Genomic DNA, 26,764 nt, shown 5'->3' on the forward strand with positions numbered 1-26,764 from the left:
GACCACTCAACAATGATCACAAATACATGATCGTATGGGTCAAAGGGTTAACAAGTATAACACTAGATTGGGGTGAATAGACTAATTAGTCAAATACATACAGCGGTAATTGCCCATTAAAGCTCTGGCATTCTGATCAAAACCTGGAAATTCATCTTAGCAGGGCCAGAGCAGAGGGGAAGGACGAATGCCTCTGGTCTTCAATAGGGAGTTAAATTAATACTCTCAAACTCTAAACCAAGTCTGCCTTAGTGAAAAAATAACAAGAAAATGACTGAATTTACTGATGTTAATAGATAGTACAGTGGGGGAAAAAAGTATTTGATCCCCTGCTGATTTTGTACGTTTGCCCACTGATAAAGAAAGGATCAGTCTATAATTTTAATGGTAGGTTTATTTGAACAGTGAGGGACAGAAAAACAACAAAAATATCCAGAAAAACACATGTCAAAAATGTTATAAATTGATTTGCATTTTAATTAGGGAAATAAGTATTTGACCCCCTCTCAATCAGAAAGATTTCTGGCTCCCAGGTGTCTTTTATACAGGTAACGAGCTGAGATTAGGAGCACACTCTTAAAGGGAGTGCTCCTAACCGCAGCTTGTTACCTGTAAAAAAGACACCTGTCCACAGATGCAATCAATCAATCAGATTCAAAACTCTCCACCATGGCCAAGACCAAAGAGCTCTCCGAGGATGTCAGGGACAAGATTGTAGACCTACACAAGGCTGGAATGGGCTACAAGACCATCGCCAAGCAGCTTGGTGAGAAGGTGACAACATTTGGTGCGATTATTCGCAAATGGAAGAAACACAAAAGAACTGTCAATAATCCTTGGCCTGGGGCTCCATCCAAGATCTCACCTCGTGGGGTTGCAATGATCATGAGAACGGTGAGGAATCAGCCCAGAACTGCACGGGAGGATCTTGTCAGTGATCTCAAGGCAGCTGGGACCATCGTCACCAAGAAAACAACTGGTAACACACTACGCCGTGAAGGACTGAAATCCTGCAGCGCCCGCAAGGTCCCCCTGCTCAAGAATACATATACATGCCCGTCTGAAGTTTGCCAATGAACATCTGAATGATTCAGAGGACAACTGGGTGAAAGTGTTGTGGTCAGATGAGACCAAAATGGAGCTCTTTGGCATCAACTCAACTCGCCGTGTTTGGAGGAGGAGGAATGCTGCCTATGACCCCAAGAACACCATCCCCACCGTCAAACATGGAGGTGGAAACATTATGCTTTGGGGGTGTTTTTCTGCTAAGGGGACAGGACAACTTCACCGCATCAAAGGGACGATGGACGGGGCCATGTACCGTCAAATCTTGGGTGAGAACCTCTTTCCCTCAGCCAGGGCATTGAAAATGGGTCGTGGATGGGTATTCCAGCATGACCAATGACCCAAAACACACGGCCAAGGCAACAAAGGAGTGGCTCAAGAAGAAGCACATTAAGGTCCTGGAGTGGCCTAGCCAGTCTCCAGACCTTAATCCCATAGAAAATCTGTGGAGGGAGCTGAAGGTTCGAGTTGCCAAACGTCAGCCTCGAAACCTTAATGACTTGGAGAAGATCTGCAAAGAGGAGTGGAACAAAATCCCTCCTGAGATGTGTGCAAACCTGGTGGTCAACTACAAGAAACGTCTGACCAATGTGATTGCCAACAAGGGTTTTGTCACCAAGTACTAAGTCATGTTTTGCAGAGGGGTTAAATACTTATTTCCCTCATTAAAATGCAAATCATTTTATAACATTTTTTACATGCGTTTTTCTGGATTTTTTTGTTGTTATTCTGTCTCTCACTGTTGAAATAAACCTACCATTAAAATTATAGACTGATCATTTCTTTGTAAGTGGGCAAACGTACAAAATCAGCAGGGGATCAAATACTTTCCCCCCCCACTGTATATTATGTATTCCAAAGTTGACTAATGGATATTTGACTATTGATTATGGTTAAGAAATAGTTTATAAGCAGACTTTCAAATAAGTGTCACCAACTCTTTTCCTTCATAAAGTATGACATGGTATCAGAGTTGATAAAAGCTAGGGTGTTGTGGGTGTGTGTGTGGCAAGGCGCTTCTGTAGATAGAATCACCATGTCACAGGGTGTATATTCTCCAATCACAACACTTTAGGAGACAGATGCCAGGGAACAAATAACATTTGCAAAAAAATATTTTATCATGAAAAATACCACTCTTTTAGTTTTCAGTATTTTTTTTATCATTGTGCATTTTCACAGTTTTAAATATTTGCCAATACTATTCCATTTTCAAGTATTGAGTATCAGTGTCAATGACAAAGCAAAACAAGAAAATACTGTATTTTTGTATCAGTGCGGTGAAATATATTAGAGCATTTTTCAGAAGACAAACCAACAAACCCAAAGAAATTAGAAATACATAGCCTATTGTGTATAATCTGCTACAGTTAGCCATAGGGCTACTCTACTGAAAACCTAGTCAGAGGTGAAGGGAGCGAATAGTAAGATGGACAGACAAATGGAATATCCAATCAACTCTTTTGTTTACATGGGGTAAGCCAATAGCAAAGGCTAGGAAACAATGGTGGGTGATCCTGAGAGTGAGCTTGGGCCTGTTATTGGTTGAACTAAAGCGAAATCTTTTCTGCTGGTCTATGAAGAGTTGCTGGACTGTTTACAGGACTCTTTTACATAAAGATCCATAGAAAAGGTGGTAGCCCTCAACTAGGAGTTGTGGGTTTAGGAAAGGAAGGCTCTACCCAGTGGCACAACCCCAGAAGGAGAAACATGAAGTCCATGAATTCCGCTCGTTCAATGATGGCATCGTAATCTCATAAGAATGTTTACGTAAATGTCCATTTTTAAAAACAGAACTCAGTTAGAGGCGTGTTTCCAGGAAGCGCTTGTACATTATGAGATGGCCTCATCAGTAGCACATAACAACACGGTCAGAATCAGAGACACATTGAGGCAATCGTCTCCTCTGTGACCTCCCTCTCGTGTGTGTGTTTTGCTGGGGGCCACGTGCTCTACCAATAAGCGCTGTTCACACTCGGTCCCAGTGTGATGTTGTGACGATCCGATAGGATGCAAGAAGAGACCGCCCCCCGGGAGCCTCTGTCCCTGCTGTCTTATGACAACTGTGTGTGTGCCCCACCCCTTCTAACACTGACCATTGCCCTCTAGCCCTAAGAGCCCATCATATATCACTCCAGCTACCCTTGGCACAGCCCAACACAGTGCATCTGAAGGGAACTCAGTATTTCACAGCAGATATAATAATGGCAGCACTTCCCCCCACCAGTCCTCTCCTCCCTCCTCCTCCCTCAGCCCAGATGATAGCCTCTGCTCTGGTCTCTATCTCACAGAGCTGACGCAGGGCAACGAGGGCCATCTGATTAGGCTATTATGCGGGTCCAAAATGTAATTATAACAAGGGAGAGCTGCAGTATACATACTGTATCATAGCTATCATACTGAAGATCTCATTTGGCGAGGCTATCAGTCTATCTAATTTCCTAACCGTCTCTTTTTTAATTATGTTCAGCTGCTACACACTTGGCTGCTCTGTCTTTTCTCATCAGGCAAAGATGTCACATTAAGGTTGATATTTGGTTGAGACGTCAACAGATTTGAGTAATTTTAAATAAACCAAACCACGAGGTAGGCTAAAATAACGAAGGAAACAATGGTGACTCAACACATTTTTGGCCAGTTGTTGGTGGCATTTGATGGTAGTATTATTACGCTACCAAGAAAGCTTTGCCTCCAAAAAATATCAAACCACAATGGCATAACATATATACTAAAACAATACCATCTTTGACAAAAGTGGAGATGCTGTTTTCTCAACCACTTCAAAATGGCAGCTTGACCCCAGTGTTACAAAACACAAACATTGGTCCCTGTTCCTTTTTTTTAGCTCGTTGTTGTCATTGATGATGTTATAAGGAGATAAAAAAGCCTGATGCCAAATTCTGCCCCACAGTCGTCCCTCTACCACACTCCCTCCCTCCCTCCTCCATGAGAGAGATTTCAGCCCGGGGTAAAGCTGCCCTTCCCACAGATAAATGAATGACTAGACATTGTCCTGTTTATGGAAGTATTTAGCTAGCCGGGGCTCTGTGCGTTATCCCTGCGAGAGGAGGGAAAAAAGCACCACATTTCTACAGCGGGCTACAACTGTCAGTGGCTACCCCTCAAGTGGGTTCATCTATATGCCAGGCTGAGCCTCGCTTTTCTACTACTGCCTGCCCTTCCTCCACACAAGGAAGACAGAGGACAGGGTGAAGAGAGGAGGGATGGAGGAAATAGAGAGATGGATCGAGGGGAGCAGAGAGAGACAGATGGATCAGAGAGAGGAGAAAGTGGGGACAGGGTGAGAGAGGGTGAATGGGGACAAACATCAGAAGTGGAGGGAGAGAGGGTGAGGGGAGCGGGGGGGGACAAGGAGAGAGAATAGAGAGGGAGGGCAGTGGACTACATCCAGTTAACCTCTGCAGAGCCACCCCACACACAGGGACCCTAAAGCCAAGATTATTTATCTCCAATAGCATTGCATGGAGGACTGCTTTCTTATTGCCCCGGGATTTGAAACACAGTCATTTCCCCTGGCTACTGCTTGCTGTGATTGCTTATTAATACCAATATTGATTAGGTGCTAGCATGCCCCTCTCTTTTGACAGCTGTAGAGAGGAGAGAAGAAAGGCAGAGGGATGGATGGATGGGGCGAGGGAGGTATGTGTGACAAACACTTTACAGTGGCAGGGGCCCTGAGATGGAGGGAGTGGTGATAAATCAAATAAAAGATAACATGATGAAAGACAGTATTCTCTCTGTAAAGGGAGGTTGTTGACAAACCTTGCTGTCTATCTGAATGTCAGCTGAATGTCACTCTCAATGGGTTTGAATGTTGTCAGAAAACCTTTTACATTGCCAAACATAACATGTGCGTTTGCATTGATGAGATGAGCAAACTGGCATTGTGAAAGGGTTTGTTTGAATGATTTTTCTCTGTATGTTCTGTGGGAGTAAAAGAGTTCTAGCAGTATTAGGACCCAATTTGGTTCCCAGTAACCCTGTAAATAATGCTAATTTAACCATTCTCCAATTTGTATAAAATGCTATTTATCCTGCTACAGTGGTAAATATTTCTACAAGAATGACAATTGCTGAATGTCATTACACTTTTTGGTGTTTTGTAACAGATGCCTCTTTCCATATATGAAATGTGTGCACATGTTTGGGACGCTGGAATTATTTTGGTGTGGATGAACATGTGCAGGTAGCCTACTTTTTGAAGAGATTTGTTTGACAATCAGATGAAACCATCATGACTAGTTTTGTACATACCACCTTAAAAGGTAATATATTTAAACTGTTAAATGACATGTGTTTACTATTAGGCCCGTAAAAACATGTCACGGTATAATTTGCACTCTGTTGCCACTGTTCTGTTCCTAAACCCACACACAACAGCACCAACAATCTGGATGGAAGAAGAGACGAGACATGTGAAGGAATATTGCATTGCACATGATTAAAGGCTAAAAGTTAAAAGCGATGTAAACTTAAGGCAGCATGGATTGAATGTCTCGCATGTTTAAAAAAGTACTAAAACTACATATGTCTCCTCGATGTGGTTCGTATTCACTATCCCTCATGTGGAGCACAGAATAGCGCTTATTCACAAAAAGTGCACTCTCTCCAAGACCATAAATAAAAACACAACTTTGTGCATGTACCATGTACATACACACGAACATAAATACTATGTTATTTTTTCAACCCACACACGCTCCCCAACCCTCCCAAATTCCAATCCCCAAAATGCAACAAAAAATGCAAAGTTTCTGTGGGTAAATATTTTTCAATTACTTAATCTAGCACAGTGAAACCCGACCCAGATTGAAGGTAGAATGGTTGCAGTTTGTTCATTCCTGTTTTTAAAGTCCGCTCCAGCTCCCACTTATAGGCAACGAGTGTCCTCTTTCTCCAAGCTGCTCTTGTCCTTGTTTCACTTTCTCTCTCTCCCTCTCTCGCTCAATTCTTACAAAAAGCGAGAGAAGAGGTAGAAAACGTAGAGGCAAATAGAGGCAACGAGCTTGAGGGAAGGTTAAAAGGAGAAGAAAGGAAAAGGAAAGTAGATAAAAAGAGAAGAAAGGAAAAGTTAGGTGTAGGTAGAAGAGTGGGAGAAGAGAAAGAGCATTTAACCCCTAGAGGTCAGTCAGTATTTGGGCGGGATGACCACGACGGCTTCCCCGGTCTTTGGCCGCCACATGAGCACCTGAGCGTCGTTGGCATTGGGCTTGACCATGGCATTGGGGGGGATGGGTTCATTTTTGCCCAGGATGTGGGGCTGCTCCTGGGCCACGGGCTCACGCAGCATAGCCCTCTGGCCCAGGGGCTTGTCAGGGTCCACCTCGATGTGGAGCTGCATCCTCCAGCGGATGGTCTGCAGCACCAGGGTCTCGGCCGAGGCCTGATTGATGGCCACCAGCCAGGTGGTGAAGCTCTGGTCGCGGCGGATGCTGCTGAGCTGCGGCAGGTTGCTGTCGCTCACAGGCACTCCCCACGTAACACTGGGGTAGAAGTTGTCGTTCATGCTGACCGTGAACTTGGTGTCCTTCTTGGTGGGGCCCACAATGGTGCATGTTTCCGTGGTGTTGCCATACCAAGGGTAGTTGACACCATCCGAGTCGCTGATGGCCTGGATCTTGCCATCCCGCAGGTCAGGGAGTTCCCAGCTCGACCTGGAAGTGGAAAAGCAGGTAGTTAGATTTAACCCGGAAGGTTAAAAAACAGAGTGAGGCTTAAAGTTCACGACAAAATCAAAGATTGGCACTATCACTCACATTCATATGGGATTGAAGTATCCTTGTGTGTATATATAGCTAAATCTACACAACAGATGGTGTGAACTGTCAACGGAATTCAATTTTAGAGCACTTTTTTATGTGAATTTTGGAAAAATGATTCCTTTAACCTGGAAGTGGAAACAAGAAGGGGAAACTTGTTTTACACGTGGGAATCTCTCTGCATTTGGTTACTGCTTTCCTGACAAAACTTGTTTGAGAGATGTGTCAATCGTAATAGGCTTTTACCCACTGTTAAATAATGGCTGGAGGATAAGAAAAGTGGAGACTATCTCCCTGAGAGGCTGAAACAGCCTGGCTGAGTGGGTTTGTTATTGAGAATCAGGGCAGGGCAGCACAATCACAGCACATCCCAGGTTCCCATTGTTAACAGCCTCCCCGCCTGTCTAACCCACTCCTGTGTAGTAAGTCACTGTAGATGCATGTCAATGATCTCAAATGGCTTCCTTTTCTCATTTCTCACTAACCAATGATCTGTCAACACAGGATAGGTGAAAGCGATATGTCCTAAGCCTATCGGGATTGCTTTGCCTCGTCCACCCTTAATTCAGATCTGAGTGAATTAAGTGAAGGTGAATTTTGTAGTATTGAGACGTAGCGGGTGACATTGTGGGACAGAGGCACATCATAAACAATCCTGTCCTCCCCCTCGGCAGGAAGAAAATTACCTTTCTCCCAGAAGTGGAGGATCAGCAGAACTGCTGTAGATAACAGTGTGATCACCAGTCACATGACAGGTCTGCATGGGCATTGGTTCAGTTTCTGTATAAGCACTTTGTGACAACTGCTGATGTAAAAAGGGCTTCATAAATCGATTTGATTTATTTATTTATTCAAAGAGGTCCTAGATTGTGATTTTTAGGCAAGCCCCCCCCGTGTGTGTGTGTGTGTGTGTGTGTGTGTGTGTGTGTGTGTGTGTGTGTGTGTGTGTGTGTGTGTGTGTGTGTGTGTGTGTGTGTGTTATTCATGTCCATTCTTGTTGCTACAAATCACTATCCTCTCTATCGATCTGGCTCCAAAACAACTTGAACAATCTTTACATCTATAAATATATCTCTGACAGGAGCCAAATTGTAACATCAATTTCACTGTGAAGGGCCAACGACTACAGACAATGGCCAACAAAGCACTCCCTGTATTTTTATCTTGATAACACATGGTTTCATGAGAACAGAACATGCCCCAGAGCAAGAACATTTGGCTTTTTCTTTCTCCCCCTATTGGAGGTCTAACGATACTACCGGATCTACCTACTCTTTATAGACGGTATTTTATTATAGTACTATACTATTTTCAGTACTGTATTCAAAACCATGGGAGGTGCTCTATTGAAATAGATACTAGGAAGAACCCAACAGACGTGTATTTGTGCCATCTGAGGTGATAGCTGCTCTGAGAGAGAGAGAAAGGCCTGTTAATACCAGTTTCATCTCTCTCTCGCTCACTACCCTCTCTATTCTCTTTTCATATTATGTTTCATTTGCAGAGCCGAGGGACGTCTCTAATCTCCACACAGCATAAAAATAAAAAATAAAATTATGTTTTTTCCATTCAGTGGCTCTTTAGGCCCAGTGCGAGAGATTAACACACACACACACACAAACACGCACACAGACAAACACACAAACACACATCTCAGAGCAGCTATCACCTCATATGGCAGAAATACTGCACACATCCTCTATTCTGGGCAGATCAATGGCCAAAGTAAATGTGCCTCTCCTATTTCATCTAAGCGACACATTTCTGCTGGTTTGGGGTTCAGAAGAACAATGCCCCGGTAGTCTGATTTGTAAGAGGGCACAACAACACCTATTACCCCTCTGGAGACTGAAAAGATTTGGCATGGGTCCTCAGATCCTCAAAATGTTCTACAGCTGCATAATCAAGAGCATCCTGACTGGTTGCATCACTGCCTGGTATGGCGACTGCTCGGCCCAGTACATCACTGGGGCCAAGCTTCCTGCCATCCAGGACCTCTACACCAGGCCCTGAAAATTGTCGAAGACTCCAGCCACCCTAGTCATATAATGTTCTCTCTGCTACCACATGGCAAGCAGTACCGGAGCGCCAAGTCTAGGTCCAAGAGGCTTCTAAACAGCTTCTACCCCCAAGCCATAAGACATAACATCTAATAAAATGGCTACCAACTATTTGCATTGCCCCCCCCCCCCTTTTTACACCACTGCTACTCTCTTCTGTCATCTATGCATAGTCACTTTATTAACTCTTCTTACATAACCACCTAAAATTAGTTCACCATCTACAGTTGAAGTGGGAAGTTTACATACACCTTAGCTAAATACATTTAAACTCAGTTTTTCACAATTCCTGACATCACCACTTTATTTTAAAGAATGTGAAATGTCAGAATAATAGCAGAGAGAATTATTTCAGCTTTTATTTCTTTCATCACATTCCCAGTGGGTCAGAAGTTTACATACACTCAATTAGTATTTGGTAGCATTGCCTTTAAATTGTTTAACTTGGGTCAAACGTTTCGGGTAGCCTCCCATAAGCTTCCCACAATAAGTTGGGTGAATTCTGGCCCATTCCTCCTGACAGAGCTGGTGTAACTGAATCAGTTTTGTCAGCTTCCTTGCTCGCACACGCTTTTTCAGTTCTGCCCACAAATTTTCTATAGGATTGAGGTCAGGGCTTTGTGATGGCCACTCCAATACCTTGACTTTGTTGTCCTTAAGCCATTTTGCCACAACTTTGGAAGTATGCTTGGGGTCATTGTCCATTTGGAAGACCCATTTGCGACCAAGCTTTAACTTTCTGACTGATGTCTTGAGATGTTGCTTCCATATATCCACATAATTGTCCTCCCTCATGATGCCATCTATTTTGTGAAGTGCACCAGTCCCTCCTGCAGCAAAGCACCCCCACAACATGATGCTGCCACCCCCGTGCTTCATGGTTGGGATAGTGTTCTTCGGCTTGCAAGCTTCCCCCTTTTTCCTCCAAACATAACGATGGTCATTATGGCCAAACAGTTCTATTTTTGTTTCATCAGACCAGAGGACATTTCTTGATTATCCCATGATGTCAAGCATCATGAAGGTAGGCCTTGAAATACATCCACGGGCACACCTCCAATTGACTCAAATGATGTCAATTAGCCTATCAGAAGCTTCTAAAGCCATGAAATCATTTTCTGGAATTTTCCAAGCTGTTTAGAGGCACAGTCAACTTAGTGTATGTTAACTTCTATCCCACTGGAATTGTGATACAATGAGTTATAAGTGAAATAATCTGTCTGTAAACAATTGTTGGAAAAATGACTTGTGTCATGCACAAAGTAGATGTCCTAACCGACTTGCCAAAACTATAGTTTGTTAACAAGACATTTGTGGAGTGGTTGAAAAACGAGTTTTAATGACTCCAACCTAAGTGTATTCAAACTTCTGACTTCAACTGTACATACTACCTCAACTAACCGGTGTCCCCGCACATTGACTCTGTATCAGTACCCCCCTGTATATAGTCTCGCTATTGTTATTTTACTGCTGCTCTTTAATTACTTGTTACTTTTATCTCTTATTCTTATCCGTATTTTTTTTTAACTGCATTGTTGGTTAGGGGCTCGTAAGTAAGCATTTCAGTATAAGGTCTACACCTGTTGTATTCGGCGCATGTGACTAATAACATTTGATTTGATTTAGATTTGACATAGCCAGACTAGGGCAAGGGGAGGAGGTCATGTTGGGGATTGTAGTATTTGGACAGTGTGTGTAATCTTTAACATGCAGACCCGAAACATCCCATCCTGCAACGGGTGAAGATAAACCCTCTGCATTTTGGGTATACAGTGCCTTCAGAAAGTATTCACTCCCGAGTGAATCCAGGCTGCATCACATCCGGCCGTGATTGGGAGTCCCATAGGGCGGCGCACAATTGGCCCAGCATCGTCCGGATTTGGCCAGGTTAGGCCGTCATTGTAAATAAGAATTTGTTCTTAACTGACTTGCCTGGTTAAATAAATAAAATAAAAATTCACAGCCCTTGACTTTTTCCACATTCTGTTGTGTTACAGCCTAAATATAAAATGGATTAAACTGAGATGTTGTGTGTAACTGGCCTACACACAATACCCCATAATGTCATAGTGGAATTATGTTTTTAGAAATGTGTACAAATTAATAAATAATTAACTTCTGAAATGTATTGAGTCAATAAGTATTCAACCCCTTTGTTATGGCAAGCCTAAATAAGTTCAGGGGTAAAAATGTGCATAATAAGTCACATAATAAGTTGCATGGCCTCACTCTGTGTGCAATAATAGTGTTTAGCATGATTTTTGAATGACTACCTCACCTCTGTACCCCACACATACAATTATCTGTAAGGTCCCTCAGCCGAGCAGTGAATTTCAAACATTGATTCAACAGCTGTAATCGCTGCCAAAGGTGATTTTAACATGTATTGACTCAGGGGTGTGAATACTTATGTAAGTTAGATATTTCTGTATTTAATTTTCCAAACATTTGCAAAAATGTCCAAAAACATATTTTCACTTTGTCATTATGGGGTATTGTGTGTAGATGGGTGAGGAATAAAAATAATAATCAATTTTGAATTCAGCCTGCAACACAACAAAATGTGAAACACGCCAATAGGTGTGAATACTTTCTGAAGGCACTGTACGTCAACTTATGGTCCCCTGCCACAGGATGTGGCACGAACTGAATTTGTGTAAATCACAGACATCTGTCAATAGACAGGGGGAAGTCAATTTGAGCTCACTTTAACTCATTTCGTAATATTTGGAAAATAATGTGATTTCTCATCCCATACAGTTTCTGTTGACTCCAGTAGCCTACCTAACAATGAAACCCAGCTTGAATGGATCAATTTAACAGAGTGTTTATGAAAGCCTTGGCTTTAGAGAAAATTGTGGACCCAGTCCTTGCCCACCACCGCTCTATAGAATCCAACAGTGCTAAAGCGTACTGCATCTTCAAGGACACTATCACCTCTCTATGCACCAGAGACAGTGAATTGATACACTATATATGCCAACGGACGATTCTGGGTTTGGCAGATGCCAGGAGAATGCTACCTGCCCGAATGCATAGTGCCAACTGTAAAGTTTGATGTAGGAGGAATAATGGTCTGGGGCTGTTGATTCGGACTAGGCCCCTTAGTTCCAGTGAAGGGAAATCTTAACGCTACAGCATACAATGACATTCTAGATGATTCTGTGTTTCCAACTTTGTGGCAACAGTTTGTGGAAGGCCATTTCCTGTTTCAGCATGATAATGCCCCTGTGCACAAAGCGAGGTCCATACAGAAATGGTTTGCCGAGATCTGTGTGGAAGAACTTGACTGGCCTGCACAGAGCCCTGACCTCAACCTCATCAAACACCTTTGAGATGAATTGGGACACTGACTGCGAGCCAGGCCTAATTGCCCAACATCAGTGCTCGACCTCACCAATGCTCTTGTGGCTGAATGGAAGCAAGCAATGTTCCAACATCAACTCAATATTAAAAAAGCTGTTCTTAATATTTTGTACACTCAGTGTATGTATTACATATCTATCCAAAAGGCTAAAGTTGCCTATTAATATTTGAGGCTTTGAATGATATAGGGGCATAAGGTTTATCCCCATGGACATGGGATATATAAGTGGATTTTTGTCTTGATGGTTTGTTTTTTTCAATCCAATAATTGATTTGATTTCGCAAAAGGATGGATTTGCAATATGAATAAAAAATGTGCCTTGGCTTTTCTGCCTTTCCTAACTAACTTTTCTCGGGAAGTCATCATGACGCAAGTGTGTTCCAGCATCGAGGTACATACAGTAGACTGTTGACGTTCTGAAGTTAGCCCTCCAATCTCCAGAAATATCTTGGAGGTGTCAAAGCCCCAGCGCCATTGAGAGGTGAATATGAAAAATGAAGTAGATGACGGATGGCAGGTATGGTCTGGAATTTTAATTCAGGGTAATTTATATTAGGTCTTAGTCTACTCAAATGTGATTGCCTCTGCACCTGACCAGACTGTAGCCCTAAATAGCCTAGTCCATCACCTGCACCGTTGGTGAACTAGAAGTAGGCCTAGACCTACATTTCACATGGTTGTTTACGTTCCCTTGTAAGGTGGGTTGAGTTTAGGTTGATACTCACATCCCTTTGGTTCCATATTTGTTGTAGAACTCCATGTGGTTGCATGCTTGAATCCAGCCAACAGTCCACGTCTCTTTACCAGCCACCGGCGGCACTAGTACTCGAGCAGAGGCTCGGAAGTGCGGTGTTCGATAGCGCAGAACCACGTTGGATGACTCGTCGATGCTGGTTGGATTGGAGTCGATGGAGGAGTTCACCTCGAGAACGATGATACTTTCACGGAAACACTTGGGCTTACACCTGATACTCTGGATACAGCCCATTGCATTAAATAGCAACACAATCCACAACAACGTCCTGAGATCTGGAGGAGAAAGACGCATGGAAACAGCAACTAATTCACAATTGCATCCATATTTTCAATAGTTAAAAAATACAAAAAAACGAAAAAGGGTGGCACTGGCAAATGGCCACTCCACTGTTATCCGTTGAGAATGACTAGACTATCACTTTGCTGACATGTTCATAAAAGCAATGCATTTTGCAACCAGTTCTGTATTCCAACACTATGAGGGAAAATGTAGTGTTTCACTCAATAATGGAACAGTTGTGAATACATTCACAGCAGTATGATTTCTGCTTTTCGTTGGCGATCCGCTCACATCACCAAAAAAGGGCCGATGCAACTTTCTTTTCCGCGTCTTGAAGCTTCCTCCATCAATAGAAGTGCCTATTCAGATGTCTGTGCTGTGTGATCTGTTTCACCCCCACAAGAAGCGTGAGGTCGCCCGCGATCACTGGCAACTTGCGACCATCGGAGATGTACACCAGAAAAGATTCACATTTAGGCCTACTTTGTGATCTAATAAAGCAGACGAAATAACTAATTGTGACGCATAATTTACAAAAACTGCTAACGTAACATTTCGACGTCATATTGGCGGAGCTCAGCGCCTCTCATCTGTGAGCCTATTCATTTCCACTTTCATTATCCTCCTGAGTGTGTGTAAAATCAACTTTCCCTCGGATACGCATTCTGTTTTCCATAAGCCACCAGTTCGGCCACAAGTGAAAGGGTTTTATTCCAAAAAAAAAATGTTTTTGTGTGGATAAGAGGGCTGCAGCTAGCAACGGCTTGCAATTGAGCAACGTCTTAATTATTTAACAATAAACGATTAACACTTAATGCCACAGTAAAAAGGCCCCTTTCACTGACCCCAGTGTTACGACAATTATAACAATGTCACATCAAAAATACATTATGACTGAATGAGGTGCACACCTCATGAGGTGCATGTACATAATAAATAACCCATCTAAAATAAGTTGCTGAAGGTCTTCACTACAACAGACACACAGCCCACGTGCAATCCTACAATAACTCTATGCACAGGGATTATATGAGGGATAAGAATAAATATTGCTGTCCGTACTCGAAGTCGACGAACATTTTAGACATGGTATGCAAAAGGCAATAGGGCAAGTGAAACGGTTAGCTTAAAATTAAACAATTGGACGTAGTATCATTGCAAAACGCCTGTTGTAGCACAAACCCAATATATTCTATAAAAAAAAATAGAGGTTCACCACACTTTTGGACAATGCAAGGCAAGACCGTCTTTTTGACTTGTCTCCTCAAGACAGTTTATTGGACTGCCCTATATGCGTGCGCACGTGGTTCGAGTGGTAATTCCGTTATCTTCCCAGTTGGTTCCTTTCTCTTTTATTGTTACGATCAATTGCAAGGTCCAGTACTGGTAACATTTCAATGTACAGTTATTTCATCGTCGGTTATTATAATGAACACCGCGCAACATTCAAAGGCAACCAGGTCAACTTTCCCCTCTCCGTTTGGATCCCTATCTTCTTGTAGATCAACTAATAAAAACCTATTTTAATTCTAATCATGGAATGTCCGATAACCCAACCTGGCTCCCTCCTCGTTCCCTGTCCTTTGGATATAATTTAGTCCCAATTCCAGATCAGACTGTCATTTCTCTGCACTTGTCCCATCGCGGCCACAGCAGGTTCACCCTCCCGCATTGGTCTATTTCAGCGGCTTGAGCTGCAGCTCCTTTAAGTAGCCTACATTTGAGACGACACTTCCCCTCGCCATTGCAAGCATTCTGGGAAATGTAGTGATGGGCTTTTTTGCTATATTTATTTAATGACACATAATTCAGGCTATAATAGGTCTACTTCTATCAGTCAAAGTGAAGTGAATAGCCCTAATTTAATTGAATATTTTGAGCGACGTTATAGGCTATAGTCTATAGCTCACATCAATTTGGATGCATGACCAATTATAAAATATAAATGGGTGAATATTCAATAACAAAATAAATCATTTAAATGTAGGCCTACTTTGAATGCTCCTGAGAAAACCCATTTTATTATCTATAGGATAAAGTAAGTTTTCATAATTGAATATTTGTTGTTTTCTTTTCATCTATTTTGGTTCGTGCTGAGAGCGTCTCTGTCGCTGTCCATTTAAGCACCTTGGAGAACTCCCATCTGGAAGAGCGCGTCCGTAGATGAGCGCGGTGGAAGTGGGATTGTGCGTAGGCTACGTCATGTCCACGGAAAACGACTTACTATCGAAAGAGCTCTCATCTTTTGTAAATACTGAATGACTCGCCGAGCTGACTATGGATGCTTGTTCCTTGATTGACTTTAATAGTATCGGGGCTACAGTCGATCTGTCTAACTAAGAATTCCTTGACGCGTTCTCCAAATTCCAATCGTGTTCCACACGAGAGGGATCTGAACGGTAGCCCATTCTTAGACATTGGCCTGGTAAGACGATAACAAAAATGTGTCTTTGTCGTTGAGCATAACAGACAAAGTAAAACCAGTGTATTTAGTTTCTGCCGTTCAGGATCAAAACAAAACATTATGCCATTCCATGTTAGTTGCTGAGGGTCGTATATTTTCATTCATGACATGTTAAAAGCTGATGATGTTTCACTGTAGATTGTATCTCGTTTGATTGGCCCAGGCAGATGCCAGTCAAGCCTCTTTGTGCCTGCATGGATCCGGTTGTAGGCTTAACACAGCAGCATGGGCAGCGCGCATTCCAACTGGCCTAAATATATCTGGTAGGGACGCAGTGGGGGAAGGAGGGTGCGACAGGGCTTAACTTTGGATAATTAGCCTTCGTGGTTAAAACGAGAAATTGACCTTCTGAAACGTAGTACAGTAACTTTTTTCACCAAGGAGGCGAAGTGGGACCAACCCAAAATGCCCGCAATTCCGAGTTCTAGGTCCAGGACGCGGGATCGGAACAACGTCCTGAGCAGACCCGAGTTCATGTCCCTGAACCAGCCCCTTTGGAGCGGCAACTCGGAGAGCCGGGGAAACTCAAGGCGACCTGGTCAACCCAAACACCAAGCAAGCCAGCTGTGCGACCCGCAGGAACCTACTGACAGTGCCAACAAGGATCGGAAAGAGCCCACGAAACTGCCCGAGGAGGACTGTATCCAGCTGAACCCTTCTTTCAAGGGGATAGCGATGAGCTCCCTCCTCGCCATTGACATTTGTCTGTCCAAGCGCCTGGGGGTCTGCGCCTACACGTCGTCGTCTTGGGGCACGGTTCGTTCCATGGTCACCCTACTTGCGTTCACGGGACATGGCATCACGTGGATCATTGGCACTATCGTGTGTCTGACAAGGAGTAATACGCTGGCGGGACAAGAGGTCTTGGTCAATCTATTACTTGGTAAATGCACGCCTCACTACCCAAAACACATTGTGTAATAATTAAGTTATTTAATTGTACACGTATGATTCAGCACTACTTTGTTATTATGCTATAGTGTGTCTATCAATGCATTTTTAATGGGTATAAGCTAGGCAGTCTACTGATATGGTCACATCTCTACTTTCTTATCCCAGGGCCTGTATTAGGCCTATATAACCCATGTCAATAGGCTAATATTTATGCCATGATTGTTAACTGTTAATGCTTCTCACTAAAATATGTCATTGTCCACCAGAAGTTAAAGCATCCCATGGTAGAGGATCAGAAGCAGGTAATTAGGAAATCCTATCCCTTAATGGTCCCTCTCTCCTTCACCCAGCACAGAAACAGGCCTGGGGAACAGGTGCTAGGCTCCACATATCACAAGTTTACTTTGGACTGAAGAACCATAAGTAGACATTTTACCAAGCCAGGGGCCTACATCGAAAGACTCAGTGAAGTCATTATCATCAGTGTCAAGCATAGCACTTCTTATCCCAACTATGGCAGCTGGTACAAAATCTACAGTGGAATCATTTTCCAAAGTACCTTATTTAAGTAAATATACTTGATTATACTTACTTCCTTAATAGGTGTTTTCCCTACATTAGCTATAGCCATGCGAATGTAACAGACTGTACCTAAAGTACGACCCCGATTTCTCTAACTAGCGGTAATGGAATCAACCTACAGTTGAAGTCGGAAGTTTACATACAGTACACTTAGGTTGGAGTCATTAAAACTCGTTTTTCAACCACTCCACAAATTTCTTGTTAACAAACTATAGTTTTGGCAAGTCGGTTAGGACATCTACTTTGTGCATGACACAAGTCATTTTTCCAACAATTGTTTACAGACAGATTATTTCACTTATAATTCACTGTATCACAATTCCAGTTGGTCAGAAGTTTACATACACTAAGTTGACTCTGCCTTTAAACAGCTTGGAAAATTCCAGAAAATGATGGATCGGTGTTCCGTCAATGGGACAGTTGTAAATTATGCAGCGCGTTGTCAAGATCGCAGATTTTAGAAAAACAACAAATGTCGATACATATAAGTGTCTTATATGATGAAACAGAAATAGAACTGTTTGGCCATAATGACCATCGTTATGTTTGGAGGAAAAAGGGGGAGGCTTGCAAGCCGAAGAACACCATCCCAACCGTGAAGCACGGGAGTGGCAGCATCATGTTGTGGGGGTGCTTTGCTGCAGGGGGGACTGGTGCACTTCACAAAATAGACGTCATCATGAGGAAGGAAAATTGTTTGGATATATGGAAGCAACATCTCAAGACATCAGTCAGGAAGTTAAAGCCTGGTCGCAAATGGGTCTTCCAAATGGACAATGACCCCAAGCATACTTCCAAAGTTGTGGCAAAATGGCTTAAGTACAACAAAGTCAAGGTATTGGAGTGGCCATCACAAAGCCCTGACCTCAATCCTATAGAAAATTTGTGGGCAGAACTGAAAAAACGTGTGTGAGCAAGGAGGCCTAAAAACCTGACTCAGTTCCACCAGCTCTGTCAGGACGAATGGGCCAAAATTCACCCAACTTATTGTGGGAAGCTTGTGGAAGGCAACCCGACACGTTTGACCTAAGTTAAACAATTTAAAGGCAATGCTACCAAATACTAATTGAGTGTATGTAAACTTCTGACCCACTGGGAATGTGATGAAAGAAATAAAAGCTGAAATAAATCATTCTCTCTACTATTATTCTGACATTTCACATTCTTAAAATAAAGTTGTGATCCTAACTGACCTAAGACAGGGAATTTTTGCTAGGATTAAATGTCAGGAATTGTGAAAAATTTTGTTTAAATGTATTTGGCTAAGGTGTATGTAAACTTCCGACTTCAACTGTAGATGGTGAACTAATTTTAGGTGGTTATTTTGACACACGTCTGTGAAGGAAACCAGCAGGCTATACCCTAGACTGATTGAGTCAATTTATACATTTCTCAGATCAAATTGGGGCCACTGTGCCGATTTGGGGCCTGTGTGTGTGTGTGTGTGTGTGTGTGTGTGTGTGTGTGTGTGTGTGTGTGTGTGTGTGTGTGTGTGTGTGTGTGTGTGTGTGTGTGTGTGTGTGTGTGTGTGTGTGTGTGTGTGTGTGTGTGTGTGTGTGTGTGTGTGTGTGTGTGTGATAGTTCAAAAGTACTATACACACACATTGTTCCCATTCAGCTATGTGCCACTGAAGCGAAGCAGGGTTGGTCCTGGTTGATCCCTGGATGGGAGACCAGATGCTGCTGGAAGTGGTGTTGGAGGTCCAGTAGGAGGCACTCTTTTCTCTGGTCTAAAAAAATACCCCAATTCCCCAGTGCAGTGATTGGGAACATTGCCCTGTGTATGGTGCTGTCTTTCAGGATGGGACGTTAAACGGGTGTTCCTCACTCTCTGTGGGCTTCCGACATGGGCTGGTTCATACCAGTGAATTCACCATGTCCCTTTTGACACCTGAAATCTTGAGGGATTTTATTGTTACTCCTGTGCTGGATGCCTGGTTGCTTTGGGCTGATGTGTGTGGGAGGGTTGTGTGTGTTATACCAGTAGAGTGATTACTCAGAAAAACACTGCAAATCTGTGGACTGAATCTACATTGTGTTCAGTCTATAATCTGTTTAATTTGGTCAAGTTTGGGGTATTGTGTTTGTAGCAATGTTCAGGTCATTGTTCAGGTCATTAATAGTGATAATGGATAGGATAGGGAACCACCGTGTTTGAACAAGCATCCTGATTAAGGCAGCTGTGAATGCAGTATCATTCACAATAGCATCTCTATCTCGCTTCATTTTGCCTTCAGGTTGAGATCCGGTGGCAGTGCTGGCCACTCCATTATAGACAGAATACCAGCTGACTGCTTCTTCCCTAAATAGTTATTGCATAGTTTGGAGCTGTGCCTTGGGTCATGGTCCTGTTGTAGGAGGAAATTGGCTCCAATTAAGCACCATCCACAGCATGGCATTTCAAAAGGGAGTGATAGCCTTCCTTCTTCAAGATCCCCTTTACCCTGTACAAATCTCCCCCTTTACCACCACCAAAGCACCCCCAGACCATCACATTACCTCCACCATGCTTGACAGATGGCATCAAGCACTCATCCAGCATCTTCATTTTTTTCTGCGTCTCACGAACGTTCTTCTTTGTGATCCAAACACCTCAAACTTAGATTCATCAGTCCATAACACTTTTTTCCAATCTTCCTCTGTCCAGTGTTTGTGTTATTTTTCCCATCTTAATATTTTATTTTTATTGCCCAGTCTGAGATATGGCTTTTTATTTGCAACTCTGCCTAGAAGGCCAGCATCCTGGAGTCGCCTCTTCACTTTTGACGTTGAGACTGGTGTTTTGCGGGTACTATTTAATGAAGCTGCCAGTTGAGGACTTGTAAGGCGTCTGTTTCTCAAACTAAACACTCTAATGTACTTGTCCTCTTGCTCAGGTGTGCACCGGGGCCTCCCACTCCTCTTTCTATTCTGGTTAGAGACAGTTTGCACTGTTCTGTGGAGGGAGTATAGCATTGTACTAGATCTTCAGTTTCTTGGCAATTTCTCGCATGGAATAGCCTTCGTTTCTCAGAACAAGAATAGGCTCACGAGTTTGAGAAGAAAGTTCTTTGTTTCTTGCCATTTTGAGCCTGTAATCGAACTCACAAATACTGATGCTCCAGATACTCAACTAGTCTATAGAAGGCCAGTTTTATTGCTTCTTTAATCAGGACAACAGTTTTTAGCTGTGCTAACATAATTGCAAAAGGGTTTTCTAATGATCAATTAGCCTTTTTAAAATGATAAACTTGGATTAGCTAGCAGAACGTGCCATTGGAACACAGGAGTGATGGTTGCTGATAATGGGTCTCTGTACGCCTATGTCGATATTCCATTCAAAAATCAGCCATTTCCAACTACAATAGTCATTTACAACATTAACAATGTCTACACTGTATTTCTGATCAATTTTATGTTATTTTAATAGACAAAACACTTGCTTTTCTCTCAAAAACAAGGACATTTCTAAGTGACCCCAAACTTTTGAACGGTAGTGTACATATTTTTAGCTTGGAAGTGCATCATAGATAACATTGACTCTAGGCTGGTGAAATCCGTGGCTTGGCTCTCCTCCTCCCTCACCTTCAGTAGTGCTGAGGTGGGCTATATCAGGGGTCACAGCTGGGTCCTGTAGCTGGCACCATTGACTTTCATTGGCAGCTCAGCACTATGTCCCCACTGTCCCAGAATGACCCCAAGGTACCTCATACTCACTTCCATGCTGTCCATTCCCCTCTCTCTGCCTTCTTTCAATTTCCTCAACTTTCCTTTTTCATCCTTCCATCCTTTTTCATCCTTCTATCCTTAACTCCTTCCTTCCTTTCTTCCTTTCTTCCTATCTTTCCTTCCTTCATTTCCACCATCTCTCCCTCTCTCCTTCCATGCTTCCAACCTCCTTCATTCCACCAACTCCCAAATCTTAATGGTCTGTGAACACTGTGAATTCTAATTGCTAGAAGTCTACTTTACATAGAACTAGGGTGTTGTGTGTGAGTGGTTGTACAGGAAGGAGACAGTGTCATCAATGTCTGAATCCTGACAGGTTCCACAAGGTGGGGTGGAAGCCGGGTAATCAAAAATGATAGGTGGGGATTGTGGGGATATTTTGGGTTCACATAGAGGGTTGGATGCTGCTAAAAAGAGACTGAAAAGAGACACTTTAGGACGGGATCAAGTACTGTAGGTTAGTCATATCCAAATAATTAATAATGATCTATCACACCCAATCATAAGAACGTCTATTATACTGTACATCTATATTATTCAAGTCTCTTCCATTCTTATTACACAGGTTTCAGGTGGAAAACGTTTCTATCTCAGTATTTCACTTGCAAAAACTCTCAGCGACAGTCGCCTCAGATCAAATCACTACACAGATAGCCAAGTGCACATACAGTAAGCCAAAGCTGAACTATAAGCTAGGTGCTCTCTCAGTTCTGTGCTAGCTTCCAGACCTATTTACAGAGTAACTGGGCTGCTAGCCTGATAATGTGGCCGATTGGGATGCTGTAGCACAGAGGCTTATACATTCTGATCACACACAGGGAAGAGAGAGGGGATGTAGCGATGCGCACCTGTTCCACAAACTCTTGGCTCTTAACCTTTTACTGCAGTGGGCTAAATCAGGGTCACACAGAGTGTTTCTTGGAAGTCTGAAACAAATCTACTTTGAAACAAGCATACACAAGCAGGCTTTTCCAACAGTCTTGAAGGAGTTCCCACATATGCTGTGTAGTTGTTGGCTACTTTTCCTTCACTCTGCGGTCCGACTCATCCCAAACCATCTCAAATTGGTTGAGGTCGGGGGATTGTGGAGGCCAGGTCATCTGATGCAGCGCTCCATCTCTCTCCTTCTTGGTCAAATAACCCTTACACAGCCTGGAGGTGTGTTGGGTCATTGTCCTGTTGAAAAACAAATGATAGTCCCACTAAGCACAAACCAGATGGGATGGCGTATTACTGCAGAATGCTGTGGTAGCCATGCTGGGTAATTGTGCCTTGAATTCTAAATAAATCACAGACAGTGTCACCAGCAAAGCACCCCCACACCATAACACCTCCTCCTTCGCGCTTTACGGTGGGAAATACATATGCGGAGATCATCCGTTCACCCACACCGCTTCTCACAAAGACATGGCGGTTGGAACAAAAATCTCAAATTTGGATTCCAGACCAAAGAACAAATTTCCACCGGTCTAATGTCCATTGCTCGTGTTTCTTGGCCCAAGCAAGTCTCTTCTTATTGGTGTCCTTTAGTAGTCGTTTCTTTGCAGCAATTCGACCATGAAGGCCTGATTCACGCAGTCTCTTCTGAACAGTTGATGTTGAGATATGCCTGTTACTTGAACTTTGTGAAGCATTTATTTGGGCTGCAATTTCTGAGGCTGGTAACTCTAATGAACTTATCCTCTGAAGCAGAGGTAACTCTGGGTCTTCATTTCCTGTGGCTGTCCTCATGAGAGCCAGTTTCATCAAAATGCTTGATGGTTTTTGCGACAGCACTTGAACAAACTTTCAAAGTTCTTGAAATGTTCCGTATTGACTGACCTTCATGTCTTAAAGTAATGATGGACTGTTGTTTCTCTTTGCTTATTTGAGCTGTTCTTGCCATAATATAGTCTTGGTCTTTTACCAAATGTGGCTATCTTGTGTATACCCCCCTAACTTATCACAACCCAACCGATTGGCTCAAACACATTAAGAAGAAAATTAATTCCACAAATAACTTTTAACAAGCCACACCTGTTAATTGAAATGCATTCCAATTGACTACCCCATGAAGCTGTTTGAGAAAATGCCAAGAGTGTGCAAAGCCGTCATCAAGGCAAAGGGTGGCTATTTGAAGAATCTCAGATATAAAATATATATTCATTTAACACTTTTTTGGTTACTACATTATTCCATATGTGTTATTTCATAGTTTTGATGTCTTCACTATTATTCTACAATGTAGAAAATAGTAAAAATAAAGAAAAACTTTTGAATGAGTAGGCGTTCTAAAACTTTTGACCGGTAGTGTACATCACAGAAGACTGAAACATAACAAAACTGTTTGACATAGAAACACCAGATTTTCTGCAACTTGTTTTAAATAATGTTTATTAATTATGAAATTATGAAAAATATTAATAACATTCCATCCACAAGGTCATTTGACTCAGGAAAGGGCTACACGCCACTGTGTCATTGCTGGGGTACCGCCTGGCCTGCCTCGTTGCTTCATCACTGATGCTTAGCCCTATAACAGATATAGAGCAAATTACACAAACTACAAGCTAATTGGTCTCCATGGGTTCTTGACTGGAGATATTGTGTGTTGTGGTTTACTGACCAGTGGTTAATTGATTTAGTTTGGCTTTTTCATGCAACATCTTCTCTCCTCAGCCCTCCTGCTTGACGTCATGACAGTGGCCGGAGTCCAGAAGCTGATCAAACGCAAAGGACCCTGGGAGATGAGTCCGGGATTCCTGGACTACTGTGTCATGGATGTGTACTCCTTCCCAGCGGCCCACGCCAGCCGCGCTGCCATGGTGTCCAAGTTCCTGCTTTCCCACCTGGTCCTGGCCGTCCCGCTTCGCATCCTGCTGGTGCTCTGGGCCTTCCTGGTGGGCATGTCCCGGGTGCTGTTGGGTAGACACCACCTGACCGACATGGTGTGCGGCTTCGCCCTGGGCCTGCTGCACTTCAGCCTGGTGGAGACGGTGTGGCTGTCGTCCAGCGCCTGTCAAACCCTCATCTCTATAGGGACCCTCAGCTGGAGCTCCTTCTACTGAGCACTATCTATCAAGGCTCTCAACGCCTTTTTGAAGCTGTAAAGCCCTGGCTTTATAAAGCCTTAAAAGTAGGGCCAGGAGTTCTTCCTGATGTGATCTGGAACAGAGTTTTCCCTGATCAAGGCCTACTGTCGAAGGCTGCATTAGACCTACGTATAGGCTTTATCTTGATTTCCTTTCAATTATGTTGCTTGTATTTTTCTGCTGGAAACTATCATTTGTTTAAACTATACATTTTTGAGAAACAGGTGGACTGGACTCCAAATGTGAATAGATTTTTGCTGTCATTGAATTGTGCTGTATGTGTTAAACAAAAACATGATTGTTGTCTAGCAGATCAGGGATTTTGCTACAGGGTTAAATATTTATCCTATCCAAATAAGTTTCAAAAGATAGTTTTGATTAGTTTAAGGCAAGCGGTTTCATCATAGATCTGTATGTTGTATATTCCACATTGTTTGCCTTCTCTGCTGCAATCTAAGCATTAACCAAACAGATAGACACAGTTAATTTATGGTGCTGATTTCATGCCTCACTGAGTAACTGAACAACGTCTGTGTGAAGTCATCTACAGTACATCAGGCTTGGGGTTACCATTGATACTGTGACATATGTGTGTGTATATGGGTGATTGTGTGTGTGCATATGTCTGTGTTTGTATGCCTCCATGCAAGATTTCTTATGTGTGTACCTTTGTGAGGCAAATGTAATGTCTTTTGGAGGGTAAAAGTCACTGAGTAAACCTTTGCTGGGTAAAGTCCTGAATGTTCACAGGCATGTACAAAAAATGAATTATACCCGATATCAAAGGCTTTTTACCTACTGTATGCCTTCATGTATTTCATTTATTGGTCTTCTACTATCTCTTTTGGTTGTTTATTTTTGTTGTGATATTATGGACTTGGGAACCAAACTATTTAAGCTGTAGCCTTTTTGCTTTCGCAAAAAAATATTTAATTGGGTTGAACCTGTATGTATGTATGTATGTATGTATGTATGTATGTGTCACGCCCTGACCTTAGAGAGCCTTTTTATTCTCTATTTTGGTTAGGTCAGGGTGTGACTAGGGTGGGTACTCTAGTTTTTTGTATTTCTATTTTGGCCTGGTATGGTTCCCAATGGGGCGGCAGGGTAGCCTAGTGGTTAGAGCGTTGGGCTAGTAACCGAACAGTTGCAAGTTCAAATCCCCGAGCTGACGAGGTACAAATCTGTCGTTCTGCCCCTGAACATAGGCCGTCATTGAAAATAAGAATTTGTTCTTAACTGGCTTGCCTAGTTAAATAAATCAGAGGCAGTTGTCTCTGATTGGGGATCATATTTAGGCAGCCTTTTCCCACCTGTTGTTTGTGGGATCTTGATTTTGTATTGTAGCTTTTAGCCCTACAAAGCTGTACGTTTCGTTGGTTACTCTTTATTGTTTTCTTGCCGTTTATCATAAATAAAAATGATTAACCAACCCCACGCTGCATCTTGGTCCGACCATCATTACAACGACGTTTTGTATGTATGTATGATATTGCATTAGTGCAAGTCAGCATGTTTTGTTTTGTACAAGGATGACAAAAAAGTCATCTTTTCATGAAGTGTTTGAATTTATCCAGTCTAATTTGCAAAATGAAGAAGATGGCTGTACTCTGAAAAAGTGGTATGTCTTTCCTGCGTTGTTTATGCATGGCCATAAATATACCATTTTCCATGACTTATGGTATATTGTTGTTTTTCTGTGTGTGTTTGTGTGTGTGCTTGTGCGAGCGTGCATGCGTGCAACATTCATTTTTGGATTGTGGTGGATGCTTTTAAGAACATGCCCATGTGCTAAACCCAAGTAATGGCTGTATTTGGACTCATTGACCACAAAATTGATTGGTAGCCACCACCTGAAAACCATTGATTTACATGACTCCACTCCATCAATATGCCTCACTGTCCACAGTTACTCATCAGTAATGAAGCTGAAACAACAGCTTCCTTATTTATTCAGGGCAAACCCATTGAGATACATGTATCACAGCTGACCACACACACAGAGACACACAAAGTTGCATGGTCAGCCTCTCACCATTTACATTCACTCACAGAAGGAGCTGAGCCACACTTGTCTTTGTCACGACTTCTACCGAAGTCGGCTCCTCTCCTTGTTCGGGCGGCGTTCGATGTTACCGGTTTTCTAGCCATCACCGCTCCATTTTTCATTTATTCATTTGTTTTGTCTTGTTCTCCGCACACCTGGTTTTCATTCCCCAATCACACTACATGTATTTATTCCTCTGTTCCCCCTCATGTCTTTGTGTGTAATTGTTTTTGTGTTATGTGTTTTTGTACGCACTAGGCTTGCGTGCGTTTTTTCCCGTGTTATTTCACGAAGTGTGTTTGTATTGTTATACATTGTGTGACTGTTTTGCATGCTTTACACTTTGCCTTGTTGGCTGGAGGTTTTTTGATGCAGCTGTGTCCGTCTGTATCTCTCTCCTGCCGAAATAAAGTGTGCGCCTGTTCACAATTCTCAGGTAGGGCACTCAGGGCACTCTCTAGTCGACCAATAGGGTCCGGGCTCATCAGGGAAGCCACCATCTCCCTGGCCATGGAGACGCAGGGGGGTCACGAGGAGAGAATCAGTCTCTTTCTCATTGACTCTCCTGCGTTTCCCGTGGTACTAGGCCTTCCCTGGTTGGCTCTTTATAACCCCACCATTTCCTGGCAACAGAGGGCTCTCACGGGGTGGTCGCGAGAGTGCTCGGGGAGGTGTGTAGGGGTTTCCGTT

General features: G+C 42.9%; 2 protein-coding genes across 2 annotated transcripts; one reads left to right on the top strand and one right to left on the bottom strand.

Annotated features, from left to right (window-relative positions):
• Window positions 1–2,162: 2,162 nt before the first annotated feature.
• LOC106563259 (protein FAM78A) lies at window positions 2,163–15,105 on the bottom strand. The gene is made up of 2 exons (XM_014128681.2): window positions 12,998–15,105; window positions 2,163–6,740 (listed from the first exon to the last, which is right to left on the bottom strand). The coding sequence occupies exons 1-2, from the start codon at window positions 13,318–13,320 to the stop codon at window positions 6,215–6,217; spliced, it is 849 nt and encodes a 282-aa protein (XP_013984156.1). The 5' UTR covers window positions 13,321–15,105; the 3' UTR covers window positions 2,163–6,214.
• Window positions 15,106–15,453: 348 nt separating this feature from the next.
• LOC106563258 (inactive phospholipid phosphatase 7) lies at window positions 15,454–25,040 on the top strand. Its single transcript, XM_014128680.2, has 2 exons — window positions 15,454–16,655; window positions 23,615–25,040. Exons 1-2 carry the CDS (start codon window positions 16,178–16,180, stop codon window positions 24,001–24,003), a joined length of 867 nt encoding a protein of 288 aa, XP_013984155.2. The 5' UTR covers window positions 15,454–16,177; the 3' UTR covers window positions 24,004–25,040.
• The last annotated feature ends 1,724 nt before the right edge of the window (window positions 25,041–26,764 follow it).

This window comes from Salmo salar, chromosome ssa11 (assembly GCF_905237065.1).
Source record: "Salmo salar chromosome ssa11, Ssal_v3.1, whole genome shotgun sequence".
In the NCBI taxonomy this organism is placed as follows: Eukaryota; Metazoa; Chordata; class Actinopteri; order Salmoniformes; family Salmonidae; genus Salmo; species Salmo salar.

Coding starts and splice junctions, on each gene's coding strand:
- LOC106563258 (XM_014128680.2), top strand. CDS start 16,178: ATGCCCGCAATTCCGAGTTCTAGGTCCAGGACGCGGGATCGGAACAAC. Junction 16,656..23,614: donor CTTGGTCAATCTATTACTTG/GTAAATGCACGC, acceptor TTCTCTCCTCAG/CCCTCCTGCTTGACGTCATG.
- LOC106563259 (XM_014128681.2), bottom strand. CDS start 13,320: ATGCGTCTTTCTCCTCCAGATCTCAGGACGTTGTTGTGGATTGTGTTG. Junction 6,741..12,997: donor AAATATGGAACCAAAGGGAT/GTGAGTATCAAC, acceptor TTCCACTTCCAG/GTCGAGCTGGGAACTCCCTG.